The sequence below is a fragment of the Limulus polyphemus genome, unplaced genomic scaffold (assembly GCF_000517525.1).
Source record: "Limulus polyphemus unplaced genomic scaffold, Limulus_polyphemus-2.1.2 Scaffold988, whole genome shotgun sequence".
NCBI lineage: Eukaryota > Metazoa > Arthropoda > Merostomata > Xiphosura > Limulidae > Limulus > Limulus polyphemus.
Window position 1 is genome coordinate 37580 of NW_013666598.1, and position 18821 is coordinate 56400.

At 32.9% G+C, this 18821-nt stretch overlaps 1 protein-coding gene across 4 annotated transcripts in view; it reads right to left on the reverse strand.

The window, feature by feature from the left end:
* LOC106461568 (delta(14)-sterol reductase-like) overlaps nucleotides 1-18821 on the reverse strand; it is a 37857-nt gene that overhangs the window by 4472 nt on the left and 14564 nt on the right. For 3 of the 4 annotated variants that reach the window (XM_022388570.1, XM_022388569.1, XM_022388568.1), the window contains exons 5-10: nucleotides 10152-10347; nucleotides 7252-7446; nucleotides 5748-5851; nucleotides 5298-5417; nucleotides 3431-3599; nucleotides 1158-1238 (exon numbers count right to left, since the gene is read on the reverse strand). In XM_022388570.1, coding sequence (XP_022244278.1) covers nucleotides 1158-1238; nucleotides 3431-3599; nucleotides 5298-5417; nucleotides 5748-5851; nucleotides 7252-7446; nucleotides 10152-10347 — 865 coding nt within the window. The remainder of the gene's footprint in view (nucleotides 1-1157; nucleotides 1239-3430; nucleotides 3600-5297; nucleotides 5418-5747; nucleotides 5852-7251; nucleotides 7447-10151; nucleotides 10348-18821) is intronic. The other variant, XM_022388571.1, reaches the window with a different exon arrangement.

The following is an 18821-nucleotide window of genomic DNA, read 5'->3' on the forward strand; positions in this document are numbered from 1 at the left end:
ATAGGTTTCTTTTTTGTGAGTGTAAAACACTTAACTACTCCATTAAATAATTAAGTCACTTATCATCTCATTAGTTTTCTTCTCAAATTGCAAATATACTCAATGAAATCATATTAAAATATGAAATTAATGATAAAACCTCAATAAATATAGCCTTAAGACCACAGAAACATTCAATAAAATCCTCCCAAAACTCTTTGGATTAGTTGTAAAAACTTTAATCAACCAATATCACTACTTATGATTATTTTAGGGCCAAATAATGCTACTTTGGAAAAACAACAAAACAACACTTAATACAGACAAGTTTTTCAACAATTATAAAATTTCCCATAAACATCTATAAAAGTTTGATTTTTTTTCAAATCAGTGAGTAATGATTGAAATATTAACACTTCATATGGTTTCAAATGTTTTTATGCATGTTAATATTTCACTCTGATAATTTAGAGAGTTTTGGTGATTTTAAATATTGAAAATAAAAAAAATTCACATACCATTGGATTCCATGGCCACAAATTAGTAGATTTACATTGCAACTTAAATTATGTAGTTAATAATTAATGAAAAAAATTAAAAATCATACCTGTAAATCAACCTTTTGCTCCACATGACCTTCCCATTGAAACAATGTTAACAAACTGTCAATGATTGATATCAAATTATCGCTTTACCTAGTAGCCTGACACTGCACAACATAAGTGTCAAGGCAAGATAAAATGTAGTCCCAATAAAGTCCATCAATTTCAAACTCATACACTGTGTATGTACTGAGTGCCAGCACTTTTTGTCTATATCTGCTCACGGTCTTTGTACTAAACATGCATGTTTTTTATAACTACTCATATTCTTCCAACTCTGTGTGTAGACACACACACAAATTAGTGTTTGTAATACATATTTAATAAAAGTTACTTCAATGAAAAAACAGCTGGGCTTCAATGTCAGTGTTACTTGATAATAATTGCTTGCTTAATTTTCTTATGCTTTTCAACAGAAACTTCAAATCCAGCATTTGCTAATTTTCTGAAAACGTTAGTTGGAAATGTTTTCAATTGTATTTTCTTTATTACCTTGTGATGCAATAACCACCATTTCTTCTAATTAACTAAGTTGTATAAATTAAAAAAATTATAAAAAATGACAGTAACACTTACGGGCAACAGAGGGCCCATGTGGATTTCTTCTGAACATATACTTTTCTCTGTTGGACTGACCATACATGTATAGACCCAAACCTGCAGATCCATCAAAAATAATCATCAAACTAGTAAACTGTAGGAGAAAAATAATGTGCTAACAATAACCCAAGTTATATTTCAATTAAAGGATAAAAATTACTTACCGACATGTGACAGTTTGTATTTAACCTCACTCCTCTTTACAAAGGAAAGTTACAACGGTACCATTTCAACCTATTCAGCTACAAAAGTACATCATCAATATCTTTTAAAAAGGATCTGATAACTTTGTTTACATTTTTAATATCTCACTGAAAAGTATCAATATTACTTTCCAATTCATACTGAGTGTTTCAATCCAGATGTTTAAAATTCTCTCTCCTATTCTAAAATTTAATAATCAAATAACTAAGGAAATACAACCATGCAGTTTAACATTTTAGAGCCCAAATCAAACAGTTTTTATTGTCATGTTTCTTTTCACTCCAGTGAGTAGCGTTAACCTGTAAAATGGCAATTGTGCAAGAAAAGGCTCAATGCAATGGTTCGGTTGAGGTGGGCCAATTCCACGACCACCTTGTTTGCCAGACATCACTTTACTAGACTTCTTTCTTTTGGGGTATGTTAAGTGCATCATGTATTGCACACCTGTAGCAAACATCACAGAACTAAAGACCAGGATGACAGATGCCATCACCACTGTAACTGAGGACATGTTGCATCGAATGTGGACTAAAATTGAATATCGATTAGATGTGATGAGATCCACTAATGGTGTATACGTATAAGTCTACTGACATGTCAATAAAAACTGTTTCAGTTGGGCTACAAGATACTGAAAGCTGCATAGTTGTATTTCTTTAGTTAATTAATTATTAAATTTTAAAATAGGAAAGATAATTTTTGACAACTCTGTAGTTTTAAATTCTCTAAAACCTCAACTTTCACAAGAAAAAGTTAAACTCATCAGTGATCATTTACCATTACTCTCTCTTTAAACAACATTCTACAGTGTGTACTTTGAACTGTGTTAAATCATATTACCTCTTTTTCTTCCAAAAAATTAAATTAGTATATAATAATTATCATTTGACAACCAAAGCACCTATATGCACAAAAATTAACCTAATCTTTGTTTAATGTATGATGTAACACATAAAATGGAGAGAGTTGTCCGCTTGGGTCTTAAAGTCTTGGAAGCTCAAGTAAGTAATAATACATTGCTTTCACAACACTAGCATAAGTTGAAAGTTATGTGTTCAAATATTGGTCAACTTGTTTTTATCTATTTCAGTGTTAATATAATATAACCATATAATCTATTGATTTACTTAAAAGATGCACACAACATATGTTATAAAGAGTATGTTTTGGCTGAAAGTCAAATAACTTCTAGGCAGTTAAAATACAGAGTGATTCATAATTTTTACAACATTATTGGAGCAAAGTGAAAACTGTAGGACATGTATAGGATGAAAGTACAAAGAAAAATATATTTGACAGAGAGACATTATAATGATACACCACTTGGCTGAAAAAGTTATTCAATAGCATCAACTGCTACACTTTAGGTCTGAAGAAATTCTTCACAAATCTGGTTACTGTTGATTTAGGAATTGTGCCTCAGTCAGTGTGCTTGCTAGCAAATCAGAACCTGTTGCAGCACTGTTATGACCACATTTGCCACACAACAAAATTATATTTCAGAACACTCTGCAAGTGTAGCCATTCAGCCTTTTTATATTTGAGCAACCCTCTGGTGATCAAGCAGTGCATCACAGAGCGTCTTTGTCACAGAAAATTTTCCTTTGTATGTCATTCCTCACATATCCTCTTAGTTTTTACAATACTCTGACAGTGTTGCACAAATTATGAATAACCCTGCGTAGGTGCTGCACCACCACGATAGCCTTGTAGTAATAATGAAAAGAGCTTTATCAGTAAAGAACCTAATGCGCACATGTGTGTATGAAATATTTTATTTCTCAATAACATTCAGACCTTAAAATCTTTGATACATACAACTGTTCACACACACATATTTAAGTATAATGTGTCCAAAAAGATGCATGTTATTTTGTTTTTGTATTGTGGCTGACTAAAGGCTTTTTGAACAGAACTATTCCATTTTGAGTAATTTGTGTTCTCAATGATTTATCTGCATACAGACTGCTGTTAGATTTTCTACAGTCATATACTTTTGTATGGCTGAAAGTTGAATTAATAGGTACATTTTTCATCGAACCTACCAAAAAGAGCAGCTATTCCACCAAGACAGTAATCTGTAATGTACTGTGGATAGTTGACCAAATACATGACTGGAATACAGTAGAAGAATGGTAACCAGGTAAAAAATCCCATAATCATCATTAGGCCTACTCCTTCATATTGGATGGTTGCTGAACTTAGATAATGTTCCTAAAAATCAGTGTTTCATGGCATTCAGTATTAAAAAATTAATAACTTTGTCCAATTTAGTAAATACTTTTATGTAATAAAAACTTAAACTTATTGTATAAAAGTTGACAGCTAAGCTTCATAAAAAAAAAAACCATCAAAATTACTGGTAACTTTGTGTTTACCATCAATAAGTAGAAGCAAATGGGTGGGGAACAGTTTACATTATTTTAATTATATTTGTAGTTGAACATTATGAAGTAAGATCAAAAACCAAGATAAATTATGAATTGGCATAGTAATTGGAACTTTTACTGGTAGGTTAACAAAAAGTGCAAATACTACAACTGTACTGAAATAGGTCATACAACAAACAATCAAGGCTACAGGAAAATGTTAGTAACTTTTATTTTAATCCAGTATCTTCTCCAATCTTGTGTAGCCAGACTGGTTTCATAAGGCATTCAAATAATTTTCAGATGAAACATGCCTGTCAGCAGTAGAAGCTTATCAAGTAATGAATATAACAAAAGCAGGTATACTGATATATCTGTGGTCTTAAAGAGAGTGAACATAAAGGATTCTTTTAGTAATGAAGGTGCATTATAACTTGTATGACTACATAACAGTTCACTTCTACAGTGTTCAGTCAACTGATGATCCTGATAAAGTGTTCTTAATTTTAAACATTTCTGATGAAGGCAGAATTATACTTATATTAATCTTAAATAAGAATATGAATGATAAAAAGAATTGCACTCATAAATCCCTGGAAATGTAATCAATATACAAATTAGGTGTAAGCTTATTTGTTTAATCTTCAAAATTCATTGTTTTATTTTTATTTTTTGAGAGGAAACTGATTTTACCAAAAATATTTTTGCTAGACTTCAAAAATACTTACCTTCTGCTTACAAACTGATCTTAGCTTTTTATCATTTACCAACTTATCACATACACATCTTTATAAATATTACAGTGCATGTTGAATATATTGTTACAGTTATTGGATTTTCTAATGTTATACTACATAGTAACTGTTCAATACAAAGTTCACATGTAGTAATCAGTAACCAAATAAAATGCTTACTGAGGAGCTCACCAGACAGCTTTGTGCAAGTTATAACTAGAAGATGGTTACATTTAAGTTTTTGAAATAAAAAACTGAACCTATTTCCCTTAATTCAGTGTTTCTTGTATAACTTTCCAACCTTCTTCAGGCAATTTCTGAACTTTTGCACATATCACAGGGAGTTCACAAACATTAAATCCACACTATGTAACTAAAGGCATTTGGATGCCTCACCCCATAGTTATATTGAGAAAGTTCAAGCTAAGAAAAAGGATCACCATAATATAATGTACTTTAACAATAAAAAAAAAATTAACTTCCACAGTAAATCATCAATACAATTACCACTTACATCTTATTTATGTGCTAGTTTTTACTCAGCAAGTTGCCCAAATACTGAAAGTGAACTTGGAGAAGATCTTTTAACAATTAATAATCATTCAGAAAAGAACTCCACAAAATAATTCAATGCTTTAAGTTGGTTTCTTTAACATAGTACTTTTACATCAAGAATATTCTTTTATATTTCTGTTTCTCTTAATACAACTAAAAATGATGAATTGATAAAAGCCTTAATGATCATAATCCTGCAAGTTCTTAAATAATTTTATCACAGTAATGATATAATCTTTCAGAAGATGACTTACGTTATGCCAAAAATGATTTGCAATATATATTAGTTGGCAAGATGCAACCAGAATAATTGGATGGTTGAGAGATCCTTTATCCACAAATGTCTTATATACTAAAGAGACAACTAATATAGCCTGGAAAAAAAAAATGAATGCACACTGTTTGAAATCCTACAAAACAATAATAAAAATACTTCTATGTTCATGAGAGTTTTACAAGAATATTTATTCAACCACCTCTTCAGATTCTCTGGAAAGCTTATTATTTTGTTAAATGATCTCTGAAACAGGCAGTTTTATGTTTGAATTAATTATTATTTTTTAATTCAGTTCCTTGGCTTTGACTTAGGAAGATACAATGTATAAGTTAATGAAATTAAATGTGTATTTTTTACTCTTCTTTACACATACACATCTTGCTACAAATTTAATCTGTTAGTTGGTATTTATTTACATAAGTCTTACCCATGAGATCATGCCTGCATTGAGAACAAAACACTTCAAGTCGAACATTTTCCCAATTCTTGGATGAATTTCTCGACCCACAAAAAAATCATACTGCGGACAGCCTGTAAATAAATTACATCCTATGCTATTCCAATGGAATTTAAATTACAGTGAAGAGAAATATTATAAAATTACAATGTCCCACAAAACTTTTACAGTTTTTTATCCTTTTCAACTCAGTTTAGCATTAAATATTTTAATTCCCATCCTTCTATTGTTTTAGTAGCAGATGTACTTTAATGTAATAGGTCAAAGTGTAATAGATAAATTTGTTAACACCATGATTCATAGATGATTTTGAGTTACAGCTGGAATACTATTTGAACCTGGTAGTTGAGTTATTGTGTACTGTAATTACAATAGAAAAAAAGGAAGCTTAAAATAATTATTCCTCTTATATAGTTTACCTTGTAATCTTTAAAAAAAAAAAGCTAAATAGTAAGTTGTGCTCTTTCATAATTTTCATTACAATAATTGATTAATTATTTCAATTTAAGAGTTAAGTTTAGTTTGATGGTTCTCATCTACTGTTATATACAAGGATTATTTCTGGAAAGCCAGATATACAAACATATAGAGAAGTATACATAAACACACTGAACTATATCACTAAGCACAGTAGTGTTTAGGATGTATGGATGGGCAGAAAAAAAATGGCCACCACATATTATGCATTGCTTATCATAGTCTCAAATCTCTCATATAACAATCTAAGAGGCTTTTATAAACACCTAACTTAGGTTTTCAAAAGCTATTAAGACCACCAGTTTAGCCTAAAACATCGCTAAAGAGAACCAGCAAGTAGTATAACAGCCAAAAGATCTGATTATTCTGGTGTCAGAACAGCTAGCTCACCAGTGCTTGAAGCTGTTGTGATGATTTACATACCAAAATGTTGCATTTTAACTTGGGGAGTGCAAAAGCAGTATAGCATTTCACTAGTTTCAACACATGATGTCCATCAAGACAACTCATCATGCCAGGCTAAAACTGTTACCTTCATAGCAACTGCCATTCATTAAAAAAAATAAGAGATGGAAACAATTAATGACAAAATAGAAAAAAATAAGGATGATGTAGGGATGGCAATGCTAAAAAATACAGAAACAAGAAACGGATGAACATACAAAACCATACAAAAATTCGTACATAAGTAGCCACTGGGTCAATGTTACAAGATTATGGGAATTAGCCATTGTAAGACTTTATAACATTATTCAGTTTAAATACTTTTATTCAAACCTGAATTCATGTAAATGAAAGTAATTCATTTAGTTGTTGATAAAAGTTTTTCTTGGAAAAATTTTGCTACTTATGTTGGGATTTTTTGTGGTGTTGTATATTCATCCCTACCTTGTTTCTGTACTTTTTGGCAAACTTTATTTCATTACTTGAATTATTCATACATCAAGAACTGTAAACTTTTAGCATAAAATGAACTTAAATTATAAAGACAACTTACCTGACCTAGCTTCAGGATTGATACTGTATATTGGAAGTCTTAATGATTTGATATATATCATCACAGCAAACACAAATGAAAAGATGATAGAGGCAATCATGAGCTTAAAAAAATTAGAATATACAAATGTCAGTGGAAATCCAAAATGCATTAGTACAGGAAGCACAAGCAGGCTTGTTATAAATGAAGCAAAACCTGAAAAGTGAAAAAAAAAAGTTATATAAACATTTTATAGTATGGTAGGACAAAAATAAATATTTAATTTTTTAATATCTATAGTGTTACATTACTTCAAAGTTACTGATTACTAAGGCAAGTCTCTTGTGTCATCAACTGTGACAACTGCTAGAGGTCATATGTAGCAACTAACATACACAAGTAACAAATGTAAGTGATTTCAACCTAAAATGACATTCAGATTCATCTTTTTGCATTAAACTGCCAAATACAACTTAAAAATGCCTTTGAAAAACTTTAGATGAACTGAATATATTAATTAGTGCCTCAATTCAGTTAAAAACATTTTCTAATATAAATTAGGTTGACGACGATGCTTTGTGAGCTACTTGCTTGATAATGAGAAGTTTGTAAATAAATCAGAATATTACAACCATTATTACTTTGATTTTGAAATCATGATTAAAATTACATTCCATTATCACAACTTAGCTTCATAATTTATGATGTTAAGACTTTACCTTATCTGTCACTTAAAATATACATCAAATTCTATAATTTTACTATTATAAGATATTTTGGCATTTCTTAGTGAAAGCCACAGAAAACCACTGAAGCATGACCGACTAATATACAATTAAATTTTAAATATAAAAGTACTTATGATATAAGAGACCCAAAAAATTCAGATTTTGCAGCCCACGAAATGACCAAAACATATGAAATTAAGGCATATGGTCACTTTCAACATTAAAAAAATAGGAACACTGATGCAGCATGTTTAAGATGAGTGAACTAATGAGCTGCTGGGGGAACACAGCCCATTTCACCATCAGAGCTGCTTCCAGTTCATTAATACTTCTTAGAGTTGAATTCTGCACTACCAAGGGTATTCTCAGACTTTTCACACATGTTCATTCAGATTCAAATCTAGTAAGCATACTTAATACCTTTTACTAGAAAGTTGCTAGCCAGTTGAAAACTGTGGGAGCATATGTTATCATCCATCAGATGATAGTTTCAACCAATTGCACCTCAATCATATAGCATTCAGTGTCATTCGTAGCATAAGAAATTAGGTGGTTACTTTTACTTAACCCTTCCTAGCCCATTATGCCACCACTGCCATATGTGTGTGTGTGTGTGTGTGTCCTTTCTTCATGAAATTGTGTCAGGTTCTGTTCTTGGCCAATCTCTAAATGCATATGCAACAAATACTTGGCTTCAATGTGAGGCACAATTTATCGGTGAACAAAACATTCAATATATGATATTTGATCAATCGACATGTTCTTCACCCATTAAAATTGGCTGTATTGTGACAATGGATTACAGAAATGCACACCACTTACCATTTATTTAACTGATGCCTGCCAGTTGAGTTTAGCCCATTATGTCAAACAGCTTTTTCTTTGTGGGTTGTCAACAATGTTATACCTTACCCAGGTCTCCAAGTAAGTTTTGTTTGTTGTTAAGCACAAAGCTACATAATCAGTTGTCTGTGCTATGTCCACCGTTGGTATCAAAACCCCATTTTAGCATTATAAGCTCTTGGACTTACCACTGAGCCACCAGAGGGTATGAAAGTAAGTCCACATCATACTAACTATACTTTATGAAACTTATAGACACTCTTCAATATGTTGTATCTGTGTATAAGTAATCTTTAGCTTACCTATTTGTTTTCCATATCATGGAAATGTCCACAGTGTTTCTGTTTTGAAGGACACTACTACACTAGTACCCAGAAATACCGTTACAATACCCGTTAATAAATGATATGAAGCCTGCTATTTTTAAATGTCAGAGGCATACACAAAATGCTTTGATTGATCTCTTTTTTACCTCAGTGATCTGACAAGCGTCAGCTATATTTTTATGTGTTTTTTATATAATTAATTGTAAACACTGTATTGAAATTATTCAAAGACAATGTGATGATACTTTATCAACTTAAAATAACAGATCTGTTAATTGTATCTCAAAAATTTTAAACATGACCTACTTGTTTCACCTTGTTGAACCACTTTCTGTTTTGCAGGAGAGACCTTATACATGTCTCTTTGTAACTTGCTGCATACTATCCTTTACAATACTCAAACCTCTTAGAAACTACAACTGGGAAGAGGGGTACACTAACAGCCTTCTATCCAGTTTTAAAACACAAAGCAGTGTCCAGATATCTTAAATGGGGTCCTGGCATTTTTCAATATCAACCTGCCTCTTTTCAAACGGTGCTGTTGTTCAAACTGCTAAGTACATACTCTGTACTCTTCAATTTAATACAACACTAAAATGTACTCAGTGGTGCCTTCAACTTTATGTAATAACAGCAGTTGTACTCTGTTATATCAGGACATTGAATTGTGTATATACACACACACACACGTATTGCTACTTAACTAATTATGTATTTATTAACTTAGCCCTCAAGTATAAAACAAAATATGGATAACCTTTCTGTGGCATTCAAAAACAATAATCTTTTAAATACCAGCCCATATAAGCACAACCTTTTAAACATAATCAAATTCCAGCTTCTTCCCAAAAACAGTCCTTATCAAGATAACAGCAGGTTAGCAACCAAAATGAATGGATACCTCAATTTATCATAAGTACCAAAAAGAATATTATTTTAATATGTGTAATGTAGTTTAACATAAATTAAGTTCAATAAGTCAACCTTAAAGTTTAGCAAAAATCTTATGTATAAATTTAATTACCATTCATCCGATACTTCAGAATTTGAGAAGTTTTCTTCCCAGTAATGGGTATACCTCGAATAACCTTTCCAATGGGAAAACATGCTAGAAGAGCTTGAAATATAACCCATACTATGTAGATCAGCATTGTCTCCTTGCCAACATAGTCAGACAGGGTTTGAGGTACCAAAGGAATTTTTAGCAATGAACAGGAGTCCTAGAAATGCATTTTTATTAAGAATTTAAAACAGGATATAACAATAGTGAATATTAGTGGAAAGCATCCATATTTATTTCTTTAATTAAAATGTGACAAAATTTCCATGTAGTTATTTATCCAACCTTTAGACACATGTGAATAGTTATTTTTCATTCTATTGAGCTTGCAGTATAATTGGGCTTTACTCACCAGTACTGTGCTGGATAAACTACATGTAATATCTACATACATAAGTAAGTACATTCATGATAAACAGTAATGAACCAAGTTACTGTAAGATAATAATCAGTGGTTAAGACTTAGAAGGCTGAAGTTATTTTTTTAAAAGAAAAATATATTTCCAATAATACTTAACTCCTCTCACACTTATAGCTAGAATCCCACATTGATAAGGTGGAGGGGCCGGTGAGGGCATTATCCATACAGAAAGCATCTGCATAGATCATGGGTGTGTCAATAAAAGATTGGCACCCTAATGGGGGAACAGCACTACATTCAGAACAGATATTCACTTCACACTGAACTTAATTCCTGTATTGTGGGTGAAATTTTACATGATTTATCATCACTATAGGCTAGGCCCTAACCAGATAGCCAAGATTCCACTGCTTTGGGTTGGAATTATAGGGCCATGGACCCTATATCCCACTTTGGTGGCTAGGGTAATTAAACCGCAATATATATATATATATATACTTATGTGTGGATCCCAACCTGTAGCCATAGAGTGATGTGTTCAGAGCCATTGGAATTATGATGAGAAGGTAAGCAACACTGAAATGGACAAACCTTCTTCTCCACCTGAAGAAGGTCGAAAGGCAACATCCCAGGCTGGGAGTGACAGGATCTTGTATGATGTACTCAACTTGATGAAACAGAACTCATCCAGTCTAGAATTATGAACACTTATCCTCACTTCCCAACCGTGTGGGCAAGGTAAATTCTACTTGCTCCCGAAATTATGGGGAGGACATGGAACAATCTGTGCTCAAACAAGGATCCAGGATGAGACCACTCTGCATTTGGAATTAGGAGGAGACAATAGACCCTCTTCCATGAACAATATACTAAACCAATATTGATCGAAAAGAAGGGCCACGCTCAACCCAACAGGATAGCCAAGCATCACATCTGAACTGTTATTATGAGTTGGTTCCTGCGTAGGCTGGTGCATCTCTTACTGACATCTGGAAAAAAACATCCAGGGACCTGGGTAGGAGGACCCCTAACTATGTCCTCTTCTCCAACAGCAGAGGAAAAGCTTCCATTCCACCACCCGAATGACTGGAAACTAGGTGTGGTAAGGAGTCCATATCTCCACTCGTAGAATGGGGGGGGGGATTAATGCACATTGGGGATTCCTGAGGAACAGTGTATAACCCATCTGTATAATCTAGCCAAAGTAGTTAAAATAGCTACAGGGGGTAGGCAAAAATCCTCAGATGCAGATACTACCAGATCATACAAAATGAGATAAATGTATTGGGGGAGGTCCACATAATGTTCTCCAGTGGGCAATTCAACCAAGCTGCTAATGACATAGAAATATGACAAATCTGATTAGATATGACTCGCAGAAGATTCCTCACCTTCAAAGAGAGCCCAGAATAAAAAGTTGTCATCTAGCATCTCAAAAGGCATGCCCTCACTGAACACGACAACAATCAAAATTTGATCAGTCATAGAAGTGAGAAATAGTGATTAGATGAATCGTTGAAAAGGATTAATCCCCTTCCCTGTTTCAGTGTCTTGGGTAAGAAAAACTGGTCTGAGGATGTTGGTAGAGTAATAAAGCAGTCTGTGGACAAACAGCGCAAACCACTACTACCAGCCATATCTAAAGGTTAGCAGCAACAAAAAACAAACTTTAAGGTAGAGGCAATACATGGCATATGAGAATCAGGACACAAACAGGTGTAGAGAAAGGGTGTGTAATGTAACCTTAATATACCAGGTAGGTAACTGGAATGGTCATTTGGGACAAAGGACATCAAGCAACTTGAAGAATCCAGAGAATACTGGGGTCTCAAAGAATATTTAGTTGCCAGTATTGATTGGTAGTTGATAAGGTTGCCATATAGTGGATGATTATGGAAGGTGCAAAACAACCCTTGCCAAAGAGCCAGGTCAAAAAACGAGTTATGGTTGCCATTTCTGATCAAAGTGGGTTCAACTCTTCTTAATACACCATTGCCGATATGTGTGCCATTTCCATAGAGAAATGTCCATTGCAGAACTAAGCAAAAACTGCATAACCTCTATGCCTGAAACTGAGCTTCTGGATAGCTGGATGAACTCTGTCACATCATGGCTGCCTCCACAGAGATGGCCTAAGAATAAGTGGAAGAGGTGGACACTCCTCAAGATACCACAGACCCTAACAATTGGTTGGATCAAAACATTGTTAGTATCTTGGGTAACATATGAATTGGAGAGAAGGCTTGGAGTAGTAATCCTGTCCCATCCTGATGGAACACATCCATTGTCAAAGCCCAAAGGTGAGGTACTGGTGACCACATTGCCATTAGTTGGTTGTTCCAATGAGAGGCCAACACACCAATCAGGGCTGCAAAATGAGAGTCAAACAAACAGAACTTTGCAATGCAGCATCTATTCTGTTGTGAGGATCTACTTGACTTGAGATAATCAATCTGCTACTGCAGTCATCACCCCTGGAACATGGCATGCTAGTAGGGTGATATGATTGAAGTGGTCCTAAAAAAGGAGGTCCAAGATTTGTAAACAAGGAGCCCTGGACCAAGTGCCTCCTTTATGAGAAATATGAGACAGCACCACAGAATTGTCAGAAAGAAGACCGATGATTTCCCCATAATAAGCCCAGACCATGAAGCATTGTCTTTGGAAGAGCAAGAAGGACTAAAACAATGTGTAGGGAAGCCTCATCATTCATGCATATACCCTGGAATTCCCGACTGTTGGTACATGCACCCTATCCCTGAAGCGAGGCATTTGTGAAGAGGTGGAACTCTAGATGAGGGGGCAGTATAGAAACCCATATCTTAGTAGCATTACAACTTAACAGCCCCTCTAGATTGAAAAATGATCCTGCCTAAGGAAACTGAGGAATCTAGTGAATCAATGTTTATGATCCTTTGGTTGCATAAAGACCATTAAAAGGATCACTTGTGCTCTTGTCCCAATGGCATGAGTGATTCTAGTGAGCCCACATTCCCAGAAGAGAAAGAACCATCCATGCAATAGGAGAAGGAGAGGTGAAAAAGAGTTGAGTTTCCTGTTCCATAGTGTGGAGCCAGATACAAGTCAGTTGAGCCCTACAAAGGGATGTGATGAAAAATAAAATATCCAGACTGATGACATATTGAATTTGTGCAAGAATAGATGTCTCAGCTCTGAGAATGAAGCCTGCCTTAGTGGTTTCTCAAAGTAGAATCCAGGTGTGCTGTTCTGACAGTTGATGAGATAGTGCCAGCAGTAAACGGTTGTCTATGGAATGGTGTGTGTGCTATGTAATGAAGATGATGAGAAAAAACCCTGTATGAATTGGCAGAACCAAGTGAAGCATATGACAGTCTGAAAGTAAGAACCCCAAACTGCAATACCTGACCCTTGTGCACAATAAACGCCGATAGTGGTGGGATGCCACCAGTATGGCAATATGCAGATAGGAGCTGACTACAACAGACATTCATAATCCCAGTAAAAAATGTCAACTGAGATTGAGGAATGAGTAACTTATGAATCTTGTAGAAATGAGGCATTGATAAAAAGAAAATGATCGATGACTGGACACCAATCTCCTGTCTTCTTAGGCCCAACAACTAATGTGAATAAAACCCCGGATGAAGTAGCACAACTCTCTCACTACCCCCAGACCAGCCAAACACTGATAGCCCTAGAATTGAGTTCCAATTCATGGGGATCTGCAGGAGACAGAAATCACACAAGTTGGGTGGATAAGAGTACCACACATCCAGAAATACTCAGTTCCTAGCCCCTACAGACCCTGAAGGCATACAATAGCCACTGATGCCACTGGCAGTGATCTAACCAAGAATCACCCTCAATTGCAGCCTCAGAGCCCCCTGAAGGAACACCATGGAGTTCAAGAGATGTCTCCATTTCATGATGAATAAGATCTTTGACAGTTTCAACGGAGAGTGACAATTATAATCTTCTCTATATCTCTCTCTTTTTTTAAATATCAATATCCTTATAACAAGATTAGTTTATCACACTATTTTAAATTGACTTTGTAAAATTTCGTAGTTATGGTATTTTTTTTTTGTTACACTTACTCAATTAAGTCATGTGTGCATAAAGATCCCTTGTTCATATTAGGCCAATTTTGCAATTATCAGTTTCTATATGCTCATCTGATATAATTTAAATCTTTGCTCTCACTCCCCAAAATAGATGTATCATAGAATGGGTGATTAGAGACAAAATCTATTTCATCTAACTTTAGCATTTAAGATTTCAGTGAAGGGCACTTCTTCTTTAGCTTTTTATTATTCCTGATATCTATAAGTTTAAAATTTGGTTTCTGTTAAATATTTTACATTCCTTATTGTTCAAAATTGTGAGATAATGCATTCTCATTTTATACTTTTGTGGCTTTTTAAGAATGTTTTGTTTGTCCTTATACAACCAATTGCTGGAGAAAAAGGGACTACAGGTAATTCTTAGTGTTTGACACTTATCATCCCATAGTGGGTAGATTTGGAACACTCGATAAACTTTTAAAAATCCTAGAGCCTATGATGTTCATATGAGACATAGTTAGGTTACTATAATGAATTACAATTGGGCCACCTATCCATCAATTTTATTTGTCTTCAAGCCATATCTTGAGAATTAAAAGCCATGGATTTGTTGCAATTTCGAAAAATCTGTCCCTAATTACCCTGTTTTATGGTATATCTTAAATATTATAATTGAGTAAACTAAAATATTTAAGAACTGTTGTTACAGTGCACTTCTCTCTCTCTCTCTTTTTAAAACTAGTACAAACATTACAACATTAATTTTTAATAATGACTGACAACAATGTAAAAACTCATTTTAAAATACACAAACCATCTTATTTCATAATGGTGAAATACAAGTCACACTTTTGCATCTTATTCAGACTCTGAAATTTCCTATATGACAAAGAGGAATTGTTGAAAAATTATTATATAACAATATTATAATTTAAAAAGAAAATATTTACCATTTATTTTTGATAGTTGATTGCTTGCTAAAAGTAATTTTGCATATTTTTTGCAAACCATCTTACAAAACAAAAAATTAGCAGTAACTGCTTCATTCACACACAAGTTATATGCATTTAAAACAAGTGTAATTCAGCATGAGACATTTTACAAGGAACATTTTTCATGCACTTTTATTCTATGTACAAGTTTCTCAAATATATTAAATAGGTAATTTATATCTACGTACTTCATATACAACTTTCTGTAGCTTGACGCCTTCAACAGTGAAAATTATTTAACATTTAATATACTAAAAATAGCAGGGCTCTCAGTTAAGTGTCACACATTGTGAAATCAATTTATTTATATTTTTTTCTACTAATTTCCTTAACATTTTTCATAATTTTAAAGATTTTTTACACTTGATGCAAATGCTTTATACCTTCAGAAACAGTAATTTGGCATTAATGTTTTAGTGCTCAAAACGAAAACTTTAAAAATTCCTACTTAACACAAGTCCCCATAATGAGGCATTTATTCATCTTAGCATGAATTAGCTTAACATATTTTAGGCAAAATGGCAAATGCAAAGTAAATCTGGCCCTGCTGTTAGGTCACGGGTTTGAATCTCCATTGAACACGCTCACCCTTTCAGCCGTGGAGGCCATTACAATTTAATGATCAATTCCACTATTTGTTGGTAAAGGAGTAGCCCAAGAGTTGGCAGTAGGTGGAGTTGACTAGATGCCTTCACTCTAGTTTATTACTGCTATATTACACCCTTCCAGTTGTATGTGGCCTTAGGACTCAAACAAAAAATCTAAATCTATCCAAATTACCCCAAAAATTAAATTTTTGAAGATATTAAAGCAACATTTTAAACATTGTTAAAAATATAATAAAAATTCTACAACTTTTCATCTATGGGTTTATAAAAATAAGATATGAATATCCGAGTTTTATTACTCTTTTGGTTAAGAAATCACAAAATGTTATAAGGTATGATTGATACATTGTAAAGACTGAAAAATTAGTTTCTACACAGAATATCATTTCTAATCAACCACAAAGTAGTCAGGAAAATTACACATGTGATACTTAATATTTTATAGGCATCATGAATTATAAAAATAAGAAGCGTTTAAATAAAACTTAGTGAATTAACTTTGAGAACAGCATAAAAAGCTTTACCACATATGTTAACTCTCACAGGGTGAGGAAAGTTAATGAATACATTTATTCATTTATTCTTTTTGTAGAAAAATATGCTCATAATCAAATCTTTCAGTCAAAGTCATTCATAGAAAAATCACCTATTAACACATTAGTGCTATCCACAAAGTAATCACTATTCATACACTAAGGGAATTTTATTGTTAGGAGTTAGTCTGCACTAAGTTTTTTATATAAACTTACGTTTTTGATTACTCAAGAAAGTGAAAACTGTTTTAATGGAAATAGTTACAAATATCCTCAACATCTGGATATTATTAATCTTGTCTGACTTCTTGTAGGTCATACTACATCCCCTGATAGCATCAAACATACATGAAAAGCTGACAATTTACTTACAATGACAAGAACAATACTAAAAAGCAAAAGTATATAGATACATTAGACAAACTTTCTAGAACAGACATCTGTAAAATTATTGGAAACTAATATTGACAGACATTCTTGGCATAATGTACTCACCATTGTTAATTATTTTAGACAACACATAGAGTGCTTCTACCTTGCATGAATTGAAAAGATACAAGTATTGTGACTGGTCAGTTAAGTAAATGTTATAGTCAACATAACATATTCATCAAAATGTAAATGGTATTGCCCTACTTGTTGAACCATGCCAGAATATAACAAGTCAGTAGAAAAGATAATTTCTAAAACCTGAACCACTGTTGCTAATATTCTAAAAAAACAATACTGCAGTTAATTTATATGCCATGACTTTATTTTTGCAAATAGTGTTAGTTGTACAGACTACATAATGTGTTATTAACGTTAACATGTACTTGATAAATAGCATATCTATATATTAAATCATTAAAATTTTGATATTATTGAATCTTTATGTACATTTAAGATACATAAATAAAATATACATCAATCACTTTAAAATAACTAGTATTGCAAATTTCATCGTACAGTACATGTGAAGGCTTCGGTGTTGATCACAGCTCATATTTCCTAGCCAAAGTATCATCTGAATATTAAATCTATCATTGCACTTTGCCTTTGCCAGGAAGTTCATACAGAAATATTATGCCCACATTTATACACCAAAGCCCATACTACTAAATAAAATTTCTTCTCCTCATATGACTCATTGTGACACTTGTAAACACAACAGGTGTTTAACATTGTCAAATTTCACTGTAGATTATTTGTTTGTTTATGAAGTACACAAGCCTATATGATGAATATCAACCTTTGTTTGACATATAAGATAGCAGATGATCAATATGATGAAAACTATCTACTGGAGGAAGAAGTAAAAGAATAAAACTTTAACCAAAATAAAGATAATGCAACTTAGAAAAGCTTTTAGAAGGCAATGAAACCAAATAATATGTTTCAAAAACACATGATGAGTTATCAGACACAAGCTTATGACGAGCTTTTTAAGCATGTTTTGGACATTGACCCAGATAATGAAATACTACATAGTTCTAAAATTCAGGGAATTTTGCTATAACTTTTAGTAATAAGTGGAAGAGCCAAAGATGAAAATCAAAATATGTATTTTGGAGCACTTAGAAATAGTTGGCCAAGACCACAAAGAACTAAATCAATGGAAAGGTTAAATGAAAGTCAACAGCCTTTGGTTACTTCTGATTCTGGCAATATTGTCAAACATCAAGTCAAATAACCGCCAGTGGATATGAAGACATTATTCAGCTACATTATAATTATACTCAATGCATAAACCAAGAAGTGTTAGGAAGACCAGCAGGTGAAATCATGTACAACAGCTAGATTAAAGGCTGGTTGAGTTTTTTTTATATTCTGTGTCCATGTATATTTGCCACCACCTTTTTCACATAAATATGTGCGAGATATAGATCATATAAGTAGTCTAAAACCTTAAGAAAATATTCATTAGTAACAAATTCAAATTGCCATTCTAATTGCAAAATATATTAGTGCAGTAGTAACTGATAACTAATTATATGCACTTTTATATATATATATATATATATATATATATATATAATTAATTAAGTAAGTAAAGTAGTAGACACTATAATAAATTAATTAAGAACGAACGAGAGAAGAAGAATAAACGAAACG